Source organism: Pavona decussata, unplaced genomic scaffold, assembly GCF_977016875.1.
Source record: "Pavona decussata unplaced genomic scaffold, jaPavDecu1.1 SCAFFOLD_100, whole genome shotgun sequence".
Lineage (NCBI taxonomy): Eukaryota > Metazoa > Cnidaria > Anthozoa > Scleractinia > Agariciidae > Pavona > Pavona decussata.
The window spans coordinates 1,454,995-1,478,248 of NW_028145515.1; the positions used below are offsets into that span (position 1 = coordinate 1,454,995).

Sequence of the window (23,254 nt, forward strand, 5' to 3'; positions counted from 1 at the left end):
TTCAGGTATTGCCCAGCGAATAGCTGGTGTTTATGGTCTTGTCTTTATCCCTATTTTCACTTATTTCCCAGGGGGTCTTCAACTGATGTTTGGCCCGCTACTTTCCAGTGTATGAATGGTGTGTGTGGGCTAATGCCTTTATCACATTAATGACTTATTCACCATGCAGTTTTCAAGCATGCACACAACTTAGACTCCAACTAACTTATCTCGTGAATTTCTTGTGACCTGAAAACAATGCAAGTTTGAAAATAAATGTTTCCCAAGTTTTTGTTAAATCCTGTACCAATGACACGTTCTGTAACACAGTGTTTTCACAAAAATCTCCACTGGTTATATTATAATTAAATGGAGAACAGAAAAAATTGAATTATACTCTCGGAAGTTTCAAAGAACTCGCAACTGCAATATTGTACAATTAAACACAATGTGCTACCATACTACCTGACAAAGATTTTGACTTTAGTAAAGAATAACTGATACTCACCTCAATCAGTGTAACATCTTCGCGCTTTTTCAGTTCATCCATAAAGGGGATGGGTCTCTGTTTTGTAACAGGTACAGTAGCTAACACTGTAGCTTGTGAGGATGAGAGCAGTTCACGAACTGAATTAACAAAGCTTTGACTAAACAGCTCCATTTTTCCTACTTCATCAACTATAACCACTGTGTTACTACCTTCTACATCCTGTAAGGTAATGATAATTAATTCTTGTAATTTTTAGAAATCAAGTTCACTTAAAGCTCCCAGCCCTGACTTTTTGTGCCTTCTTCTATGACACGATTCTAATACGTGCACTGTGCAGGAAAGATATTGCAGTTTTTGGCAAACTGATGAGCTTCGCTTTCAAACACAAGAAGAAATATATTCGCGTCACCAATGCGTGTACCTTTTTTAATAGTGCCAACCGTTTTTCTATGGCATGGAAAAATGAATCAACTTCCATTTTTGTTTCCCGTTTTCCTACAACATTGAAAATAGAATTCGAACTTCTATTTTCGGTTTTCTTTTTTTAACGACTTTGGAAAACAGAACTCCATTTCCACTTCCGCTTTCCCTTTTTTTGCGTCTTTTTTTTTTCTACGACATTTGGAAAACGGAATTTGAACTTTCATTTTTGAATTTCGTTTCCCTATAGCATTAAAAACGGATTTGAATTTTCTTTTATGTTTTCGTGTGGCATTGGAAAACGAAAAGCAAATTTTCGATTTTCATTCTTTTAAGAATGAGATTCCAAACGGAAGTGAAACTGATGTTCACCCAGAAATAATAAATGAAAAAAAAAAAAAAAAAGAAAAAAGCAATCACTACACAACAGCTTCCCGCCTAATGTTTGCTGCAGTTGACTGTTCGTGGGCTAGCTTCGATCACGTTCGTGTTCACTTACTATTTTTAATACTTTAATACTAGCAATGGCAGAGGAGGATTACTTGATATTTTTCACCGGCGAGGGAGAACGAAGAGTCGAAAGAAGACTCAAAAAATCACAAGTGACTACATAAAGGTTGGCTCAAATGTTTGGGGTAAGTCATAACGCAGAAGCTTTAACTTTAGGGAGCTTAAGCAACGACGACGGCAACGGCAACGAAAATGTTACCCGAAAATATATCTTTATTTATTACGATTATTTCATCTCGCTCAACTTTCACAAAAATGGCGAACTATCCAGGAATCAAATTTGTAGGAGTGGCGTACAAGTTAAGAAAGCCCGGAAAATAAAAAAATCACCGTCGTGCGTTCACGTTTTCCACAAAATCTTAAATGTGGTCACTTCACGTTATTCACGTTATTGCAGAGGACGGCAAAGAAATGTACCAAAATTGTCGTTGCCGTCGCCGTCGTCGTTATGATAAGTTATTTTTTCAGAAAAAAATACAAATGAGGAATCTGAACTAATCAGGTTGTGGTACTAACTTTGACAAAATTCCTTTAAAAGGCTGTAAATGATCAGAAAAAAATAAAGGAAATGCTTTGAATTCGTTACATTTAATCCTCGTCATTTCCCAGCTACAAGTTAATACTCCCGTTAATGTTGATCATTCAGAGGTTACCTTGATAGTGGGAAGTGCAAGCTGTTGAAATGACTAGACATCCACTAAGTAGTTACCAACTGAGGGAGATGCTCTCCCTCTTGCAGTTTGACAATCCCTAAAAGATACAGACAAAATAAGACTTATTATAAATGAATAATGCTATCACCCTCCAACTGCAACGTCTCAGTCTTAGATGGCAAATATGTCGCATGAAACAGCTGGCTGCGGCTACTAACAGTTAGGAAACAAAGTCAACATTTAAGCGCCCTTTTGGGGGAAAATTGAATTGAATTTTTGTTATTAATCAACTGCTTTTCCGGATTTGTGGGTCAGGCGCGAGACATTGTCCTTGATATGTGAAATTGATGTATTTAGTCCGCATGCAGGCATGAGACTCAAGGTACACACGTATACAGTCAATCCACATCATGCGTGACCAGTATTTCCGAGAATGAAATGAACATTTAATATCCTCTTTGTAATTGCCTGGCGTTTGAAATATGGAAAATTGAACATTTCTCTGGAAATCTTTCCAAAAAAGGCGCATTACTGTAACTGAAAAAAATAATATAAAATACTCCGGAAACAATATTATTATTCTTGAGAGAAATGTGATGGTATATTTCCAGCCTGGTGAGTGAATGAGAATGATGATTATTCCAGAAAGTGACGCAGGCATACTCGGAAAAAAGAAATGCGAGTGCTCCTATCAGGAGTCGAACCTAAGACCTTCCGATTACTAGTTCGGATGCTCTACCACTGAGCTACAGGAGACTCGTGGGAGCTAAGGCCATTAAACTAGGTTCATGGGACAAACATCCTGCATACTGCTAGGATTTGAATGTCGAACGTGTGGTATATGAGAGAAATGTGATGGTATATTTCCAGCCTGGTGAGTGAATGTTATTATTATTCTTTTTTAATTATAATGTAAAGAAAAATTATATTATTCATTGATTTATACAGTCAATAAACTAGGGAAATTCCTACAGGAACTCTGAAATCTCGTTTGCGATGTAATCAAAGCTCCATTCAAATTTCAAAAATACTGGTCACACGTGATGTGGATTGACTGTAACACTTAGACTCTGTTGTAATATTATCATTCAAACTATTGTCTGATGTACATGTACCACATACCCTTTTACTCTTGCCAGTGGTCCACGCTGCCCATCTAGGGTGACAACATCAAACCCCAACCTATTCCCCTTGGGACTATTACGAACTTCTTCAGTGTAGAATCCTTGTGTCTGGATTCCCTCGTCTTTAAGAATTTCATAAACCTTTCTGCACAAAGTTGTCTTGCCAACCCCTAGCACAGAGTCCAAAAAATAAAAAATAAAAGTAAAAGAAAAAGAGACAAGAAATAAATTTCCAGGTTGCCTTCTAGGGGTGTAAAATGGTATTCATTATAGAAACAATGGGTCTCGGCAAATTTGAAAGCATTAGAAATGGCAAAATTTAATGTGCAGTTCCAAAAAATATCCACACCCACCAACGGAAGGTGATTGGAAATTCTGAGGGGATGGGGGGGGGGGGGGGGTATCAAAAGTGAAGAATTTTAGGAAAGTATTGAGCTAAACCGGAATTTCTGGAAGGGTGGGGAGGCTCAAACCAAAAAGCCTTCTGTGGGGGAGGGGGGGGGGAGGTATGGATATTTTCTGGAACACAATGCCCCATGTTGATCAGGACAAATGACCTGGTCAAATTAAATGCCCCACAGTGCAGTTATTGAATATGTTGATTTCTGTGATCCTGGACTTACCTCTTTTGTCTTTATTCTTATAAAAGGATATTCGTGTCAAATTATATCTTGGATAACTCCTAGATTTGTATTTCTTAACAATGTGGCGGTGACAATGTCCTCAGATGTGGTTAATTAAGGTGGCCGAACACAGTTTGCGCGCGCTTTACAGATTCTGTTAGTGATGCTACTAAGCGCGCGCCAGGGTTGTGGTACGCATATATGGCGGTTGATAAAAATGATCCCTCAATTTCACATGAAATGGATAATAAAGTTAAGTTTTGATCCTAAATAACAAAGTTTCTTGTTTCTGGACTCTTTTTCTTTTCTTTCCGAGCAAAAAAGTCATTCACCGAGACCTTTTGCATGCTTTTCATCTTTGCCATGAAACCCAATTAAAACCACGCATGCGCATTTAACCAAAAAATTGTGACTGGTTGTTTTCGTGGAAATGAACTGTTTTCTAAGGAACCGCTTATTAGAATTTCGTGACATTTGGCATGAAAATAGTTCCCTAAAAGCGTAACTCGCCTACAAAGAGAAACCTAAATCTAACGAGGTTATCTTCACAAAACATTAAAATGCAAAATCAATATTTACAGGAGATCTCTCTGTTAAAATTACATGAAAGTAGTGCAACTGTGTTAGTGTTCTGTGAGTTTTTCTGGATACAAAAAATGGAAAAAATTCAATGAGTACATTTTCTAAAAATAAAGGAAACCTACTATTTATGGACGTTTATTAGTTCGCTGCGTTGCCATGGAAACGGTACTTAGCTCAACAAGACGTACGAAAATACATTTTTTTTTAGTTAGTCTTACACCATACCCATTTTGGGCGTCCAGAAGTACATAGTTTCCAAATAACGTCTTCTAACACCTGTACACTAAAAACTGTATTCGGCCACCTTAACCAAGAATTTGTAGTCTTTGCTGATTTATAGCCTTTCTTTGCTGATGAACTTATCATTGACACAAGCAATAGTATTGAGGGGAACGATGAAATGTCCAGGGTTGACTGATGGGCTGACCCATGTCAGAGGTATGGGGGATTGATTGGGCACGTGCACTGCTAGAATTGGCTGGAATTGTATAAAGTTGCCATTTTTCCCCTGCAGCTGAGTGTCCCATTGTTAGACCCTCTGACTAAATAAGATTTGTTATGTATGGAGATTTCAGTGCCATGATAGTCCCAGAAATAAATTGTGCACACATTTTCTGACTCCGACCAATTTCGTGCAGCCATCTGACCTGTGCAGGGCTTATCTCGTACCTAGATCTTCTCATTCTAGCAAGATCTTTGAGACAAACATCTGGGTGTCCATCTTGGTACGAGATTACTGCAGGGCTACCCTGTTACTTTAGAGCCTACTTATACTTGATCAGAGAGCAGTGCATACATGTATTTTAGTGTATGGATCAGCTTTGAGGAAATCGTTCCAAAGCGTTAGGAGAATTTCAAAAACATCTACTGAAAACTGAATTTTCAATTTTCAATTCTTCAATTTATTTTTGCTATAAACCATAAAGAAATATACATACAAGCATACATATACATAGTGTAAGACATAAAATTAGTGTGCGACATACTTTTACAACAAATAAAATAAATTGGTGTTAGATATTTTGAAAAGAAAACAAGGCTCTGGGAATATCGAAGAAAGCCTAGCTACATGTTTATAGAAGCCTGGGGGCTTATGGACCATTGGCTTCCTAGGAATATAAAGTAAACAGTGTGAGTTTTGGGTACTGAATATGGGGTACATCATTATAATAAACTATTACTTAAACAAAAGTATTTTTTACCTGGGGATCCCGTCAAAAAAACATGTTTCTTTGCAGCAGAGGCCATTTTGGAAATGGAATGGTAACCGCGCCAACATGAGAGCCAGGCTACTAAGCTCAATCAAAATACAGTCAATTCTCTCGTAAGCGACCACCCTTGGGGCACGACAAAGTGGTCGCTTACAGGATGTGGTCGCTGACGGGACAGATCAACAAAATAAGCCTAATACTGGATTTATTAATTAATTACCTAAAAATATTACTTAGCAGCTAAAATAAGGCAAAAAGAAACTAATTTATTTGATTTTTTCACATCTTTTCATTCTCCTAATGAAAGTTTGTATAACATTTTGGAACAGATCACTGTAACAATTCCCGTTTAAGCTCGTTTACCTACAGTGCTAATGATAACCATCTTCTCTGCCTGTTAACTGTTATTTTCTGTCATCAGTCCGGGGTATCGTCAGTAAAAATCAGTGAACTTTTGTCACTTCTGAGTAATGATTTACTAACCATCATACGTGATTATGTTGTGTGGTCGCTTACCGGAAACAGAAAACAAAAGAATATGTGTAATTTCTGGCCTAAGAAGTGGTCGTGGTCCCTTAAGAAATTTGAGTGGTGGTCGCTTACGAGAGAGCTCTTGAAACAGTATTTAACTGAGAAACAAAACGGTTGTTTACGAAGTGGTCGCTTACGGTAGGTGGTCGCTTACGAGAAGTGGTCGTTATGAGAGAGTTGACTATAACAGATTGCAACTTGCTACATGGGCTGAACACAGTAACTTTAAGTCAAAAATTAGTGTTTATTTCAACGAATGCGCCATCCTTTTTCGTAGAATGGGTAATTCAATATCACCACATTTAGAAAGTGCACAGAAGATGGGGGTTAACCGTTTGTTCTCTATGTGGCAAGGGACTTTCTGAGGTAAGCTTCGACATAGCCGACGTATAGCTGCCTTGCTTAAGATAGGCAAATAGCAGACAGGAACGCTTTGATCTTCTTCCCCTCCCAGTCCCTTGGGCTTGGAATGACAATTTGTTATATATATTCTTCTCAATTTTAAGATGAATACATTTGAAGGGAAGGAGCAAAGGAATACTGTATGTTCAGTATAAAAAGACTGGCTGCATGTGATCATGTGAGAGGGAAAATTTAGCAACTGCCAACAGGTCTTTTGATGGATAAAGTTACTTGAAACTACATTAGTTTAAACCCACATAAAAATAAATTTAGCTTAAAAGTGGCAAAAGCTGTCCCTTTGAAAGGTTGAGCTTGATTTCCATTAACAATATTATTTCTCGCAATGTTTGGACCTTTTCAGTTTTACTCCTGGGAGGGAGCACTTCTGGCGGAAAGCACTACATGGGAGTTTTCGTTTGGATGTTAAGCCCTGGTTAAACAGCGCATGATAGTCCATGATGATAGTTGATGATAGTGGGCGATAATTAAAACTTGCGCAGTCGTTTGACCACCACCTATCGTGCGCTTTGATGGACTGTCATCAACTATGATTTATTTTGAGCATGTTCAAAATAATTCTTCATGACAGTTGATGATATTTTTTTCTGCCGTTTGACCACGTGCATGATAGTCGATGATAGTTTTTTGGTCAGCTGTTTTCTCCACCAGCTAGCACTCTCAAGAATTCATTTTCCGTAAGTTCTTCCAACAACTGAAAGAAAACGAAGCAGGCTGCCGCCCTCTTTGCGGCAAAAATTCATCCATGCAAAGTTTTGTAACTTGGGCGATGCCATGTTTGCGATGTTTACACTTGGCAGCTGCAGGTGCCTGATACTAGAAGCTCACGACAAACCATCGTTGGCTATCACGAGTTTCTTCGAGCCGTCTGACCACCCGCTTGATAGTTGATTAACAATTGGTTCATGGGTTAGCATGTGTTCATCGAGAGCACGAAAGATGCGTAAGAGTTACGCCTCGAGCAACTCTAGCTTCTTGAGTGCTCTCCACATTTTCCAAGCGCTTCATATCTCGATGAACGCACAGCTGACTCATGAACCAACTCTTTTATAACATTTTCAACGCGGTAGTTTCACCCGTTGTTTCTAGGTTGACCAGAGGATTTCGAGGCATTCGCCCAATGTGCAAAGCGGTAATAAACAACCCCATGCTCAGTAAAAAATACACAACTCACAGGGTAAAAAAGCAACACCCCTTTGGTCTAAAATAGTTAAAGTTTCTAATTATCGAATAAAATACACTGGTTGCCGTTTGAAAGTTTTCCAAAAACAAACTTGAAAATTTGATCCTCGCTTTCAGGGAGAATTCTTTCCGCTCGCGAGGAATATGTGTTTGTTTACGCAAGATTTCCGAAGTTGTCACATTTTATCAATGGAAGTAGAAAGAAAATAGACAACTGAAGCTTTCCTAAATGAAAAATTTATTCAGAGAAGTATTTGTTCTAAGAAGCAAAGGCGTACAATTTTTAATCCGAGACTATAAACGCGCAAGCGATTTGAAGGAACTGCGAGTCCATTTTTAAGTGAACTTATCGAGCCATGCGGAACACGGTTTTCAAAAATTTCAAAAAAAAAACTGTTAGGAATACGAAGAATTGGTCATTTATAAAAGTATTTAAGTACAAATTTACAATTAAACCTGTAATTTCTTGTGGATTGGATTCCTACAAGTACTTGAACATTACCAAGAAAGTCTGTGGCTTAAATAACAATCTGAGCTGTCCGCTTACTCGTCGGCTCGATTAATTAAAAAAAAAAGTGACAATTTTTTCTTCGCCGTTTATTATCGGATTTTCGCTGTTGAAACTGTCGAGTATTCCTTAGCAGTTTTTCTTTCAGTTTATTGTTTCCAAAAGCTGTGTTTTCTCCCTGAGAACGCGAAATTGACGTCTTAAAATTAATAGTTTTGCGAGACACGATGACACGGGCCTTATGCTTGTTCTCTTTTTCCTCAGTTTTCTTTAGGTTTTTTTTTTCGGGGGTAGAAAACTCTAATCCAAAAGAAAAAGTAGGCAGATCTAATCTTTATCAGCTGGTTCGCTTGTTCCCATCTGTGGTTTAACTTTTTGCTAAAGTTTTTCTCCGTTTTTGAATGCAAAATACTGAAGTAACTCATGGAGAGATTTTTTTAAGGAGGCATTTGTTTGCAGACGTCAACAGCGTGCACAATGGGAATATCATATGAAGCACGCTCGCGCAATTGGATTTGATTACATGAATTTACTTGCTATGTTATTAAATCATATATTAAACATTGGAGCGAATCTCAGGAACTAAATACAGACTTGCAGACTGATCTCGTGACCGACAGGTAGTCATCGCGTGTCTTGACTGCAAAAAACAAAAGATTGCTTTACAAGACTGAGACGACCCGTGACCCAAAAGCAAATCACCTGAAAGAGACATCAACAATACATTTTGATTGACACAATGTCAAACGGAGATCACTAAACTCCATTCCTATGAATCAATAGAATAGACACAACAGCCAACAGCCTCTTAATTAATTACTTTCCCCGATTTAATTCCAGGAAAAGCTAAAGATAGAAATTAAACACAGGGACAGCCTTTTTTTTTTTTTTTTTTCATCGAAAAGGACTTTGTCTAATTTTACTGAAAAAGGGCTGGTTTACCAAGGATTGTCACAGCTCTAATAATCTCGGGCTCACAGCCTCAACAGTTACTAGTCAGTGAACATGTTCATCCAAACTTGATTGCAGTTTGCACCCGATAATGAACTCTGGGTTTATTCGTGTTTACTAAGCTGACGACTTAAATTTCGTTTGTCTGAGACATATGCTTGACCTTCAAGATGTGCAGTTTCCGCCGGTCCTGCTGGCAATGCTCATAAGTGCAGTAAGTTTACACCGCGGCCAATTTCTTTCCTAAAAAGCTTCGTTGCTCACACAAAAACGTAAAGGCAAAACTTCATTGGCTTAATAACACCGACGAAAAGCGAATACAATCCCGTGTATTTTACCAGGTGACAGGAAACGAATTGCGTATACGTGCGCCAGGTCGCTGGGAATCAAAAATTGAGACAAACATCAATCAACAGCCTCTTAGTACAGCGCTCCGTGATTGGATCATTGCACCTTAAATTCCGAGGAAAGCTAAAGTTAGAAAATCACAATACTCTCAATACTTGGGCTGTTTGAGTTCCTCAAAGGTCATTCAGTTTCGCCCTTCATATTGGAGGAATCATGCATGGACATCGAAGCCATGCCTTATAATTTCCATGAGTGCAGAGTGCCTGCAAGCTGAAGGCTATTTATCCGAATGAAACTTGTTAGCCACCGGTCTCCTGAAGACACGTTGGTTTAGGTTTCACGTGTGTGTGTCTTATGCACGTGTCTGAGAACAAATACAGTCGAAACCCCCCTTTGCGACCACCTTTCGTAAGCGACCACCTCTCATTAGCGACCACTTTTCCAAAATACCAAAAGTTTTCCAGTCAAATCATTATAGATGGAACCTCTCGTAGGCGACCACCTCTCGTAAGCGACCACTTTTAGAGGTGATTGTTTAAAATTTTCAATTGTTTTTAACCTCCCGTAAGCGACCAGTTGACACAATATCTGCTGTTTCTCTCACGGGCGGAAATTGCAAAATGTGTCGCTGTAACATATTGGCCCACATTATTACAGCGGCCGCCGTATTGAAATCTCACAGCCGGAACTACCGGAAGTATCTCCCGAAATAGCTTAGCATCGAATAACACACACATGCGCTATGGTGTACACTGAAATAAACTTTAATCAGGTTGAATCCTTTGTAGGAAAGAAACTTTCTTATCTTGTAAATAGCACGCTATACATGCATGACCGGTGGTGACTCTCTCAACCTTGTATTAGTCAAAAGAAAAATTGTGGTGATAAAGAACGACAACTGGATTATGTAACAAACAAACAAACGCGAAAGTTGTAGATGTTTTAAGCTTGATATTTAACATTGCAAAAATGCCGTTTACTGTTTGCTCCTAAATCAGACAGTCTAAAGAAAAGTTATTACTTTAGGTTTCGATAAGCACTGGCAAAAGGGTTTGGTCTCCGCAATTACCATATGTAAATTACCCGAAATTTAGACCCCCTCTGGTAAGCGACCACCTCCCGTAAGCGACCACATATCCTGACATTATGGGTGGTCGCTTACGGGAGGTTCGACTGTATATCTTTGCTGCCTGCAACGCCTTTCCCTCCTGTTGTCAAAATTGTGTCGCTCAGCCTTCACGATTCTCAGGCACGCGTATTTTCACGATGCACGCGTTTTTGCTCCAATCGCTGCATTGCGAAATCTCCTGCTGAGAGTGGTTGATTATTTAACCTTGTTTACCACGCGGCTAAGACTGGCATTTTAAGTTTAATTCCGGCTGCGTCAAGAAACCAGTCAACCTTGAAGTGATGGATAAACTGGGCGGGCCTGGGTCAAGCAACCACAATAAAGGCAATGCTTCTTAATGGTTCTTTAAAGTACTGTAATTCCGAGAAAAGCTAAAGATAGAAAATCACGCGACTAAGATGTGTGGTGTTGAGTTTCGGGAGGGACAATCTTCTTTCAGTCCTTGACTGAAGACATAATGGAGTCGGATACTCAAGCTTGGCTTCATAATCTTCGCGAAGAAGTGTCTTGTCCTGTGTGTTCGGAGATATTTACTGCTCCAAGACATCTTCCATGTCTCCACAGTTTCTGTTTAGAGTGCTTAAAACGATGGCACGAAACGAGTCAAGGTACAACCAATCGACAAGATATGATAACTTGCCCAACCTGCAGAGCCCTTAGCAGTGTGCCTGAAAGTGGCGATCTAAATGATCTTCCAACCAGCTTTTATCAGAATGGCTTGATTGATGTGCTGGCCATTAAAGAATGCAACAACACTCAAGTATCTTGCGGAAATTGCGGCGAAAAGAGCTCTGAATCTTCGTACTGTTTCGAGTGTTGCATATTTTATTGTGAGGACTGCGTAACTGCACATAAGAAAATGCGAAACAGTAAAAATCACCGAGTCCTGGCCCTCAAAGAGTTTAACGACAAGGACTATGAAGATATATTGAAGCGACCCGCGTTTTGTCCCAAACAGCGACATCAAAATGAAGAATTAAAGTACTACTGCAAGAACTGCAAAACGGCAGTGTGCCAAACGTGTAGCTCTCTAAAACATTCTGGTCACGCTTTAGAGCACATTGAAGACGAAGCTGAAAGACAAAAGACTGTAATAAGAACTCTGATGAAAACACAGAGACAGAACTTACAACTGAAGAAAAAAATTGTGAGTAAACTTGAAGAATCTTGTGTAAAAGTACTTCAGAAAAGCGAAGACACGAAGACGAATATCCAGTTGTTTGTGGAAAAGTTGAAAGCGGTCATCGATGCCAAGCAAAAACGTTTGTTCGCTGCGGTGGAAAATCAAACAGAAATATCACTTGAAAATCTGACAAAGGAAAGTAGCAAAATTGCAGAGAACATAAAAGCGATGGAATCATCGTTTGAGAAAGCCGATAAGCTGCTTAGTCGAGGAACCAATGCAGAAATAATCCAATTGAAGAAATCATTGGAATCAACATCTGAGTATTTTGTTCAAACAGAGTCAGATTTCCTTGACCCTGAGAGTTTTCAGAGTTTTGAATCTTTTGATTTCGTGGAAAATGAGCAGTTGTTAGATACTGTTAACAACGAAGAAATTGGCATCTTGGAGATACTGCATCAAACGAAAGCAAGCCAATCAATAGCTGAAGGAAAAGGACTAAATGAAACATTTGCTGGACGTGAAACGGAATTCCCTTTGACAACAAAAACCGCAGAGGGAAGACAGTGTTACAATAAACATGACCGTGTGACGGTGGAGATCCGAGACCAACGAGGGCGAGAGTGCGGGACGGAAGTGCGAATCAGTGATAACAAGAATGGACAGTACACGATTAGCTATTCTCTCAAAGAACAAGGCAGATATTCAATTGTTATTAAGGTAAAAGGGGAACATGTTCGTGACAGTCCCTATGATTTACTGGTAAAAGCCCGCGAGCAAGCTACTAGCTCCGGGAATCTTTCCGCTTGGGGAAAAAATAGCGTTGGACACTCTCCTTTGCCGAGTGCCTCATGCTATTTTTCACCGGAGCGGGGAGCTTGCTCGCAGGCTATGTTACTAAATTCGTTTCCGTTTAAACCTGTTTTTTCTTTTGGAAAGAAAGGTTTGTCTGTAGGAAAGTTTAACTATCCTTGGGGGGTGGCATTGAGTGACACGGATGAGATAGCAGTAACTGACTGTGGGAACGATAGGGTGCAAATCTTTGACAGTGGTGGGAATTACTTAAGATCCTTCGGTTGCAATGGATCCAATCAGGGAAAGTTTAGGTGCCCTTGTGGAATATGCTTTGATAATAACAGAAATATTTTCGTAGCGGACAAGAATAACCATAGAATCCAGATTTTCAGTGGGGAGGGTAAGTATGTGGGTATGTTTGGTGGGAGAGGAAGCCTTGATAGCCAGCTCTCTTATCCTTTGGGTTTATCATTGGATGCCAATGGTAATATTATTGTTGCTGATTCAGGTAACAAACTGATTAAGATCTTTTCAACCGATGGTAAGTTTGTAAGGAACATAGGTGGGCCTGGCTCTTTTAGTTATCCTGTTCACTGTGTTCAGTGTGATGATTATCTCATGGTGTCAGACAATGGTGAACACTGTTTTAAAGTGTTCAGTACCGAGGGTAAATACCAATTTAAATTTGGACAGTACGGGGGAGGGGATGGTGAGTTTAATTTTCCCCGTTGTTTAGCAGTGACTAACTCGAAACACCTGATGGTGTGTGACGAGGGTAATAATAGAATGCAAGTGTTTGAATTGAATGGCAAGTTTGTTGGCAAGTTTGGAACAAAAGGAAGTAACTTAGGAGAATTTAATAATCCAATGTCTGTAGCTTTTTTAAGTAATGGAAGAATTGTTGTATCAGATTATTATAACAATCGCATTCAAATGTTTGAATGAAAACTGTTTCATCTGCACCCACTGGAGAAAGAAAAACTCATGTTGTCGTGGGAGTGGTTAAAAGTACTGTTGTACTGTAATTCAGGAGTGTAAATAGTTTTCATAAAGAAAAAAATCAAGAATTTTGGTGGCTGAAACTGCGATTTGTTTAAGTATAAAATATATTTTTGTGGACACAAGCCGGATTGTTGGGAAATTTCGAATGATCATAAGTGTAGAATGAGATTAAAATTATTAGGAATTTTGTTGAGAATGAAGTCAGTTTTTATCAGTTTCATAGTGTGATAAGTAAGGTTTAATTAAGTATTAATTTACAGTGTATGTTTTGAACTTCTTATCAATAATATTTTAAAAAAACACTTAATTGGTTGCATTTGCATTGCAAGAAAAGTTAATTTTTGTTTTCAGTAGAAGGCTGCAAAACAATTTTAAGTGCGTCATACTGTAAGTAACAGCTTAGCTTATTTCAATGTAGTTGAAATTACCTTTAAAGAATGACAGACAAATAGTCAAACAAACAAGTGTATTCAATATTTTTCCTTCTAATAGCCTTTAAGCTTAAACAAGATACATATGCTACATAATGATAGTCTATTTTATAGTTGTGTTCTTAAGTGCCCTGCCCTAATCTTTGACTTTGTTTCTATACAAACTTCAGTGCTCTTGATGTCATTTCAACTAACGTTGTCGGTTCAAAGCATGAAGCTAAAAGACAAGACCGAAAGTTTACGTGGGATTTTTATGAATAAATTCATCAAAATCAGTCATGCCTGGAGAAAACAATAGGTTGTAATTAGCAGTACAATGACCTGCACGTGAAGGGATGATTTTGATGAAATTATTCATAAAAAATAATCCCACAAAACATTGCGGTCTTGTCTTTTAGCTTGATTTTAATCCGACAACGTTAATTGAAATAGCTGTATATGGAAATTAGTTATAAGCATAAAGGTTTGTATCTGACAGATTAAACTACAGCCTTGTTTCTTCTCAAGGGCCAGGTTACCATGCACACAATTGTTTCAACAGGATTTCATGAATACGGTTATAAATGGCTCTAGGAAGAAAAGTTTAAATTTATAGCATTTTTTTATGCTGACATGGATTACCTCATAATTATTGCTTCTTAGTTTTGTCTCTGTAAATTGGACTTATATTATATATATTGTCAATTTATTTAGAGATTGTCCTTTGAGGATCTTTAAAACTAGAAAATTTAATTCTGTAGAATTGCAATGGAACCAGTGTTTTTTTAAAGAGTGAATTATTATTGTTATAGCTTCTGGAGTTGTTTTGAATTTTAATAAACAAAAGTATATGATAATTGCTTGTTGAGTTGAGTTTATTTTGTAGTTTGAAATGTGTTATCAACTAGACTTATAATTTACCTGATATTTTTTAGTCCTTCATGTAATCTTGATCATATGAGTCCAGTCACTTGAGTTCCCTGTTCAAATGGGAAATATTTAAGCCCAGATACTGAGGGGGAAAATGCTTCTGTGGTCCTCCTCCTCCTCTTCATCATCATCATCATCATCATCATCATCATCATTATCATCATCATCATCATCACCACATCATCATCATCATCATCATCATCATCATCATCATCATCATCATCATCATCATCATCACCATCATCATCATCTTCATCATTACCATCATCTTCTTTGCTCATACAAGAGACGTACATTGACGTGAAACAATGATTTTGTTTCCTAAGTGTATTACTATACAGCCATGTCTTTATCTCAAGATTCACTAAAGCCCCATTTACACTACAGAAAATTTTTGGCACGGCTCGGATAAAAATGGCACGCGTACCAAAGAAGAAAAAAAAAAAAAAAAAACGTTCGCTCGGGGAAATTTTGTCTTGCAAATGATTTTGCCGTATCAAATTTTATCCCTGCCGAATCAAAATTTCATCCGTGCTTGGCTCGACCGCTGGAAGGTTTTAAGTCCAAAACCCTAGACTAGAAATACATAAACGTTCTTTTTTCGCCATTTGGCGAAAGACTGTGGAATGAGATACCGCGCCATATAAGAGATTTACCTAAGAAAGAATTCAGAGCAGAAATTCGCCGGCTTCTATTCGATATTTTGGTAAATGAAAATGACTATATCGAAACGCCTGTTATAGAACAGAAAATAGGTCTAGCCAATTAGTTGCAACTTGTTAATTTTTTTTTCGTTAATTTTTCGACTTTTTTGTGTTATTCGTGATTTCTTTACCTCCCCTAAATTCTATTTGTTCTGTCTTTGATTGCAATAAATGTAATAATATTAATTTTTTTCCTTAAACAGTTGTAAGTCTGGCTCGCCTAGATTAGCTCTCGCTACCTGCGGGCCAGTCTCTCTTTTTTTGCTGGATTTTTGAATCAGTTGATTGATATTTATTATGCGAATATTGTTGGAATATGTTTGGAATTGACACCCATAAAATGCGAGTACAAGGATGTGACGGTGCTGCAAATATGTCAAGAGTACACAAAGGCGTACAGGCCGTTATATGGCAAAAGGTACCACAGACAGTGTACTGCCATTGTAAGGCACGTTAAGGCGCACGTGCACTCCCTTGGCCTTAATCTTGCCATAGGTCACTTGTGACGAACCCTTGTAACGCAATATGTTAAGCTCTGTACAAACCATCGCGTTTGTGTTTGACTATTCAGCAAAGCGACTGCTGGCCTTTCAAGAATTTAATCGATCAGAATGCCCAAATCAGAGAAGAAATTGATAGGCGCGCAAAGCTACGAACTTTGTGCGAGACAAGATGGGCGAGTAGGGCGGATGCTTTATATTCCCTCCGTGCAGCGTTCCCAGTCGTAGTTGAGGCGCTCGAGATCTTATCCCAGGATGGGGATGGAAAGGTAAGGGACTACTTATGTTCTATCAAGCAGATTGATTTTATTATAGCTCTTTGTGCGGCAGAGCATGTCCTTTCCAACACAGTTGTCTTGTCAACTATGTTGCAAGAAAGAGCGGAGATCTCATCGAGGCAGCCCAAGAAGTGATAGTCGTGATAAATATCTTGAAAACTGAAACAGGCGATCCGTCTTTTTGGAAGGAAGTGTATGAGTAGGGGAAACAGAATGCAGGTGAGTTTGACATTGTGCCATGCATGCCAAGAACAACCGGAAGGCAGCAACACAGGGTGAATGTCCCAGCCACAAACCCAGAGTCCTACTTGCAAAGAGCTGTGTATCTCCCTCTTATTGACCATCTTATTCAAGAAATGAATGACAGGCTCTTATCACAGGAGGATCACTTCCTAGGCCAGTTTCTTCTGCAACAAAACTGCAAGGATTAAGCAACGACGTCCAAGATAAGATGTATGCCGCGTACAAAACTATCTGACCGACAAGAGAGAGTGCAACAACGAGATGTTGCGGTGAAAAACAAAGTGGTTACATTCAACTTGATAACGACCAGCAACGCTGGCTGACACTCTGGACTGCATAAATCCAACTCTTTATCGAAACGTTAGCACCACATGATTCTCAAGATCCTTCTCACGATACCTGTGTCAACGGCAACTCTTGAGCACAGTTTTAGCACGATGGGTAGAGTCAAGACTTATCTAGTATGTACAAGATGAAGGCAGAGCAACCTCCGGCTCTTGCTCTAATGCACGCGTACAAGGACACAACCACTGACGGGGAGGCCTTGCCTAGTCCCTGTACGGCCTTCTCCCAGGCCCTCACGGTCAATTCGTTTCGGTGACGTATCCGAGGCGAACGGCCGGGTAAAACCTAGAAAAATACAGACTGCGCATGCGTTTGTTTTATTTTTCAAAATGGCGGACTTTACGGGTCTATATAAAATGTTGCAAACAGCGGCAAATTATGGAGCTTAAGCAGCGACAACAGCAACGGCGACAAAAACGTCACCTGGAAATATAACTTTATTTGATTTGTGCTACTTCGCGATTATTTCAACTCGCTCAACTTTTACAAAAATGACGAACTATCTAGGAACCAAATTGGTAGGAGTGGCGTACAAGTTAAGAAAGAAAATGAAAAATTCACGTCTGTGCGTTCACGCTGTCCACAAAACCTTAGATGTGGTCATTTCACGTTGTCGTTTTGCAGAGGATGACAAAGAAATGTACCAAAATGTAACACGCACGTGCAGAGCGAAGCTCCCTAATTATGGTTTCAAAACCCTTGTGGATGCATGTGTAATTAATAACTTTTTTTTTCGTAGATCGACCGGCCATCTTTACAAACTCCTGAAAATGTAATGCTGGACAACTTGCGATCGATTTTACTTTTAACTCGTACGACCTTATTCCGACGGAGCTTTATCATGTAAACAACTGCGACTGAAATATGAAAGTCCTCTTAACTTTTTCTTCAATCGAATAATGTATCGAATATCAAAAGCCGGTCAAGACTTTAATTCTCTTGCTGTTTGATGCAAAAATGAAGAAAATAAAAAGCTTCACGTATTTCCCTGTAAACTGTATAAAGTTCAAACTTAAAAGAAGGCTTACCTTCGTCTTTCTCCTTCGAAGGTGTTGTTAAACTACCAACTGCAAATTGCTGGGTCACACTCTCTCGGCTCTCTAGCTCGCTTTCTAAAAACGTAGTAAATAACCGGTCGAAAATAGGGAGCCTTTTGTTACAACATAATGATTTCAACCGGTGAAAGTGTGCCCGCCTCCTCTCCCTGCCTTAACATGATCTAATGTGGGGCTTTTTCTCCATCCCACACGCACCTGTGCAAACACGATAGTGCAATTTTCGACCAGATGATGAGCTCCATTTTCATAAGTTCCTAAGAAATTTACCAGTATCACCTCTTTATTTGGCTGTGTTTTCAAAAATTATATATAGTAAAATTGCGGTTTATCGGTCTGTCCGCTACATTTCTACCACGTTAATTTGCCTATTATTCTGTATTCTTATTCCTAGACTCGTTTGCGTGGAGTAATCGCTAAATATTACAAAAAGTCTAATTTAAAGTTTTTATACGAAGGGGTTTAGCTGGAGAAAACCTCTCACGCAGCTTCGCCGCCAGCGAGAAATAAAGAAGAACGCCAGCTCCCTGCTCACTGGCTAAAAGATCAATCTAAAAATATAACGTTTATCCAATGCCATCTTCAACCAAATACAGCGCTCAAAAGTCCCAAACCGCCTCTCTTAAAGATTGATGACCACTCCATGCAATCAATTACAAGTTCTCGTATCCCGAAAGATTGCTTTCGTGATACGATTGCTTTCGGATTGTTGCTTTCACAGTCGCAAGGGATCATTACATAAACGTGATTGTGATTTTACTATTCCACTGTTTCGGGTTAAATTTCTCTTACTTCCCTAACAATATGAACAAATTCTGAGACTGAGCAAGCAGTAGGACAAAGACATCAGTGTCATCAGAGGGGATGACGCATGTACCCCCGCGTCACGAGCATGGAGAATCATACGCATATCAGCCTCTTCGTGATTACACTCTAGCTCAGGAACAGGTTTGCATGTGGTTGCGTCTAGTCGATAGGACTGATCTTCAGTTGTTACGTACATAATCCGGTTGCCGAGCCTGCCTCGGAATGCTCCCGTCTTCCACTGTGACACGAGAAATTAGACTATCTCAGGCTTGTTTGTGGCGACACTGAGCAGCTTGTTCTATGAATTAACCCTATAGGCAGAGAGTAAGTTTTTGTATTATACACCGTCAGAACCCTCTGCCACGACATCGCTCTGGACAGCTTGTTCTCTAAGCCCTGCATGCCTGGATCGGCTTCCGATGACGCCCAAGAGCATTAACAACAAATGAAAACCTCCCATCATTATGACTAGGGTAACGAATAGCTCCCTGTGTTTTCAGTATGGCCTTGGCACAAAAAGGCTAATCAAAAACACAAACAACAGCATTCAACTGCAGCCGATCTCAGTTTTATCTGACACCCTCAAGACAGCCATTTGTACAGGGTCTTCAGGATCAGTGGCAGGGCAGTCTATAGTATCCAAGTAACTAATTGCGCTGTCCACGACCACAACACGATCGATTACTTTAATGTTAAAGCCAGGCCACCCAGGCATTAGTAATAATGTGTGCGTGACCTCGAGCCACACAAGGTAGCGCAGTGTCAGTTCCTTTGTTTTGTCACTATAAGAACTTTCTGCAAGGTTTTCAATGCATGGCAGTTCCCCTGGCCCCTCCTGTTTTCCGCCGGAGTACTCAGTGATCTCTCTAGTCACCACAGTCCCTGGTAGGGATCTACCCAGACATTCCTTCGCTACTGATGGTGCTTAGTCTTGGTCATCTGACTCGTCTCCGCTCTTTCTCTCTCTCTCTCTCTCTTCGTTTCTCTCTGTGACGAGGATGGAATTTACGCGATGGGATGTTCCAGACTCACTCAGTGTACACTCTAGGTTATCAATGTTACATCAGGGCGACAGTGAACCTGGCCTCCTTCTGGGATACACTGGCCGGTTTTCTCGCTGCTCGTAGAATCAGATAATTAACTTCTAATTAACGCATACTCGGTCTCGATCTCTTGTACCAGGTCATAACTTACGCCATAGCCGTACTTATTGATTAGCTTCAGAATCTCTGTGTTTTTACGCTGGGCCTTTACAGCAGAAGACGATAACACTCCTTTTGGAGTTTGTAAATGAAAACACGGGATCTTATGTAAAAGATTCTTTCAGCCTTTCTTTCTTTCTGTAGTACTACTTTCACGTTCGAGTGATTTTCTTGAAATAAGTGCAGTCAAAAAGACGTCGAGTAGATGTGGAATATAGTCATCAGTTCTACTTGGTTTCAAATCGTCCTCTTTAGGCGGCATTCTTGGCTTGTACTTTGACCTTTTACAAAACAAACATTGATCTGGCAGAATCTCTGAGCTTGGTTGATTTCCGTCTCTAGACCTTCCGGCTCCAGTTGCTGCATCATCAGATGGTTTGTTACCAACTTGTAAATCTCTCTTGTTGGTGAACTGAGCTCGGCAATTGCGATGATATTTGATGGGATGTTTGCTTTCAGTTGAAGCTTCCAAAACTAGTTTGTGTTTCTGCACCATTGCGGCACGATACAAGGTTATCCGTGAAGAAATATCTCTGCACTGGGCTAGCTTTGAATCCAAACAACCTTATATAATGAATTCGTCCGACATTGACCATGGTGCAGAGGACTCACGTTCACACCGGGCACTTTCACACCGGGGCGGTAAGCTATTGAACGTTTGTGAGACCACGTGTTTGGGAACTGGAGCTGGGGAGTAGGAAACAGGCATTGTAGGGGGCATCATTCAACACACTTGCAATGTACACATATATTTTATCTACTTACTCTCTTTTCTTTTCGAAATAATTTTTAAAACCCCACAATTTTTTTTGCAGTTCGTATTAAACGTATTAATAGTGCAAACTGGTCATATTATAACCAATATTCAGGTATTGTTACGTCACAGATGACCTCACATAGTTATAATTTAAATTCGATTGAGAAAGTGAAAGCTACCGTTTTATCCTTGCTATCAAACATTTTTATTTTGTTTAATAGTCAAAGATTAAGATTAGACATGTATCGGTTTGTTCCCCTCAAATGAGCCATAAACCCAAATTTTTGGGTCTCAGCTGATGGACTAATTCCTCCACTAGCGCTAACATTAGAACCAAAACCGGCTCCGAGACTTGAGCGGAGGATGAGGTACTCCCTTCGCAATTTCTGTAATATTTTAGTTCAGGGCTTATTCCGGTTTTCGTGCATTTTCGTGCTTTAGTGCGCGCATTTCTTCCGTTAGTGTATTTTCGCGCTTAGGTTTAGTTTTTTATTTTCTTGCTGTCGCGTAGTTTTGAATATAGTCTTTCATGTCGCTCGGTTTTTACACCTTTTTGTCAACATGTTGTTATTGTTTTGTTAGTTTCTGCATTCTGCGCTGTCCGTGACATGGTTTTATCGCAGTTGCGATTTTCTTATAACATTTTGTTCAGCGTTTGTTTAGGTCTGTTGTTATTGTAAACTAATCACGTTGGGATTATTTTCGTTTTATCAGCCCTACATTTCAAATTGGCTTTTAGTTTGGCGTTTCATCCATATGGCTCAATTATTTAACTCGGGCACTCGTTATTTTCCGCCCGTTTTGGCGTCCCACCCGTTGGGTAACTGGAACCCGTGGACAATATTTTATACTTACACGAGTTATTTTTACGTGTTACATGTGTATTTTACATGTGTTATATTGGTATGCCTGCGATCCGGTGAAGACGTTTTTATGGATACCACTTGGTGTTTTTTTTTTTTTTTTTTTTTTTGTGGTATTCCACCGGAGAATACCCTCGTTATATGTGTATATGTTTAGAATTTTTTGCAAAGTTCTCTTTGGTATACCTCCGGCTGACAGCCGGGGAGGAATGTTCTTTCGCGCTTTCGACGCGCCACTGGTTCAGGCACGGCGTTATGCTGCACGTTATATTTACGTGTTGTGCCTCAGGCAAAGTAGCTCGGGGTGAGGCATATTTACGATCGAGTTATTGAGGGTTTCCACTGGTGGGGACAGCTCAGGGCTGAGTATAGCTTTCATTTGGTATTCCACCAGTGTGGAAGGTGGAGGGTATGTTTGCGTGTTACGATACCATGCACAATTTAGTGCCACAAGGCAATTTTATGTCGTATTTCTTCGGAGAAGGCCCCTCGAGCTCAGATTGTTTTATGACTACAGTGTATAAGAGTATGTCTCCGGAGAAGGTGTAGAGAACTGGAACTAGTTACTAAGTTAACCGAAAAGGACTGGCACGAGCCTGAAGAGAAAATCTGACAGAATGTAAAACTACTGATCGCTGTAGAGCGAATAAAACAGTTCTTTGTTAGATTTTTCTCGCTTCATGGGCGTATTGGGCTAACAAAGGCATCTAGGTGTTGCAGGATATTTTTGTCTATTTTCTGTAGCATGCCACTGTTTAAAGGATTGTGAGTAATGCTTGGGCTGTTAGCGCTTCCCGCTAGGCAGTTATATGTTGCTGGCCAGTTTTTTTTTAGGTCCCGTATCACATAAAACAGTGTCTACAACTGCTACACTAGGAATGCTTTTGCGAACCAGTCTTTGCCGCTGTATCTTTTCGCCCGTTTTTATTCAGCGTTGTTTTGTTTAGCCTCTAATACGGTTTTTCTTGTCGCAGTAGACAATAAAATATTTTATTTCAGTGATTTTGTTGTTTTGCTTTGTCGTTCCTACTCCTCACCCACTTTCTTTGTTGACCTTGGGGGGACCTGCTCTGTGTTTCAATTCTGGACTGAGTTCGAAGCTCGGGGTCAACAAAGGGGGGAGTCCCCTCCTTTTTTCCCTTTTAGTTTTGTTATAATAATAAGAATCTTTATTGAGGGAATCAATGTCACTATTGATATGGTATTCTGCTTGTGTTACCTTTTTTTATCCCAGTTCGTTTCATATCAGCGTTACTGCAGCAAGTTTGCATTCACAGTCTGCTTAATTCCAGTGTTGGTATTAAGCAGGGAACCTCCCCTTTGTTGGCCCTCTTCTATCTTCGAGTATTTTTGCTGCTTTTCCGAGCCTAGGATCGTTAGATCGGCTACATTTCTTCGATCCTCAGTTTAGAGCTGGGAAGATTCATACCATATTTTGGTGTGATCACACCACCTCTCAGGTAGACTTGATGCGAATTGTCAGTGAGGGTGTTAAAAAGAAGCATTTTCTCAAGACGTTTCAAGGAAAAGTTAAGGGTTCCTCGTATCATGTGTCTCGGCCACCTTCTACTCGAATCGA

General features: G+C 39.6%; 6 protein-coding genes across 9 annotated transcripts in view; 5 read left to right on the forward strand and 1 right to left on the reverse strand.

Moving 5' to 3' along the window:
* The window catches only part of LOC146472238 (E3 ubiquitin-protein ligase TRIM45-like), a 212,711-nt gene that overhangs the window by 162,240 nt on the left and 27,217 nt on the right, over nucleotides 1-23,254 (forward strand). The window lies entirely within an intron of this gene.
* The window catches only part of LOC146472245 (E3 ubiquitin-protein ligase TRIM45-like), a 215,895-nt gene that overhangs the window by 67,013 nt on the left and 125,628 nt on the right, over nucleotides 1-23,254 (forward strand). The window lies entirely within an intron of this gene.
* The window catches only part of LOC146472246 (E3 ubiquitin-protein ligase TRIM45-like), a 192,502-nt gene that overhangs the window by 55,787 nt on the left and 113,461 nt on the right, over nucleotides 1-23,254 (forward strand). The gene's annotated exons all lie outside the window — the stretch shown is intronic.
* The window catches only part of LOC146472248 (E3 ubiquitin-protein ligase TRIM45-like), an 88,183-nt gene that overhangs the window by 22,174 nt on the left and 42,755 nt on the right, over nucleotides 1-23,254 (forward strand). The gene's annotated exons all lie outside the window — the stretch shown is intronic.
* On the reverse strand, nucleotides 176-5,685 carry LOC146472250 (cancer-related nucleoside-triphosphatase-like). Of its 3 annotated transcripts, XM_085119665.1 has the most exons (5): nucleotides 5,584-5,685; nucleotides 3,175-3,346; nucleotides 2,053-2,149; nucleotides 488-688; nucleotides 176-228 (listed from the first exon to the last, which is right to left on the reverse strand). In XM_085119665.1, exons 1-3 carry the CDS (start codon nucleotides 5,627-5,629, stop codon nucleotides 2,086-2,088), a joined length of 282 nt encoding a protein of 93 aa, XP_084975791.1. In that variant the 5' UTR covers nucleotides 5,630-5,685; the 3' UTR covers nucleotides 176-228; nucleotides 488-688; nucleotides 2,053-2,085. The 3 variants fall into 3 exon arrangements, with proteins under 3 accessions (XP_084975791.1, XP_084975792.1, XP_084975790.1); XM_085119666.1 differs by lacking the exon at nucleotides 2,053-2,149; XM_085119664.1 differs by lacking the exons at nucleotides 176-228; nucleotides 2,053-2,149 and having other exon boundaries at nucleotides 343-688; nucleotides 3,168-3,346.
* On the forward strand, nucleotides 10,715-14,848 carry LOC146472251 (E3 ubiquitin-protein ligase TRIM45-like). The gene is made up of 2 exons (XM_085119638.1): nucleotides 10,715-14,192; nucleotides 14,445-14,848. The coding sequence occupies exon 1, from the start codon at nucleotides 11,119-11,121 to the stop codon at nucleotides 13,522-13,524; it is 2,406 nt and encodes an 801-aa protein (XP_084975764.1). The 5' UTR covers nucleotides 10,715-11,118; the 3' UTR covers nucleotides 13,525-14,192; nucleotides 14,445-14,848.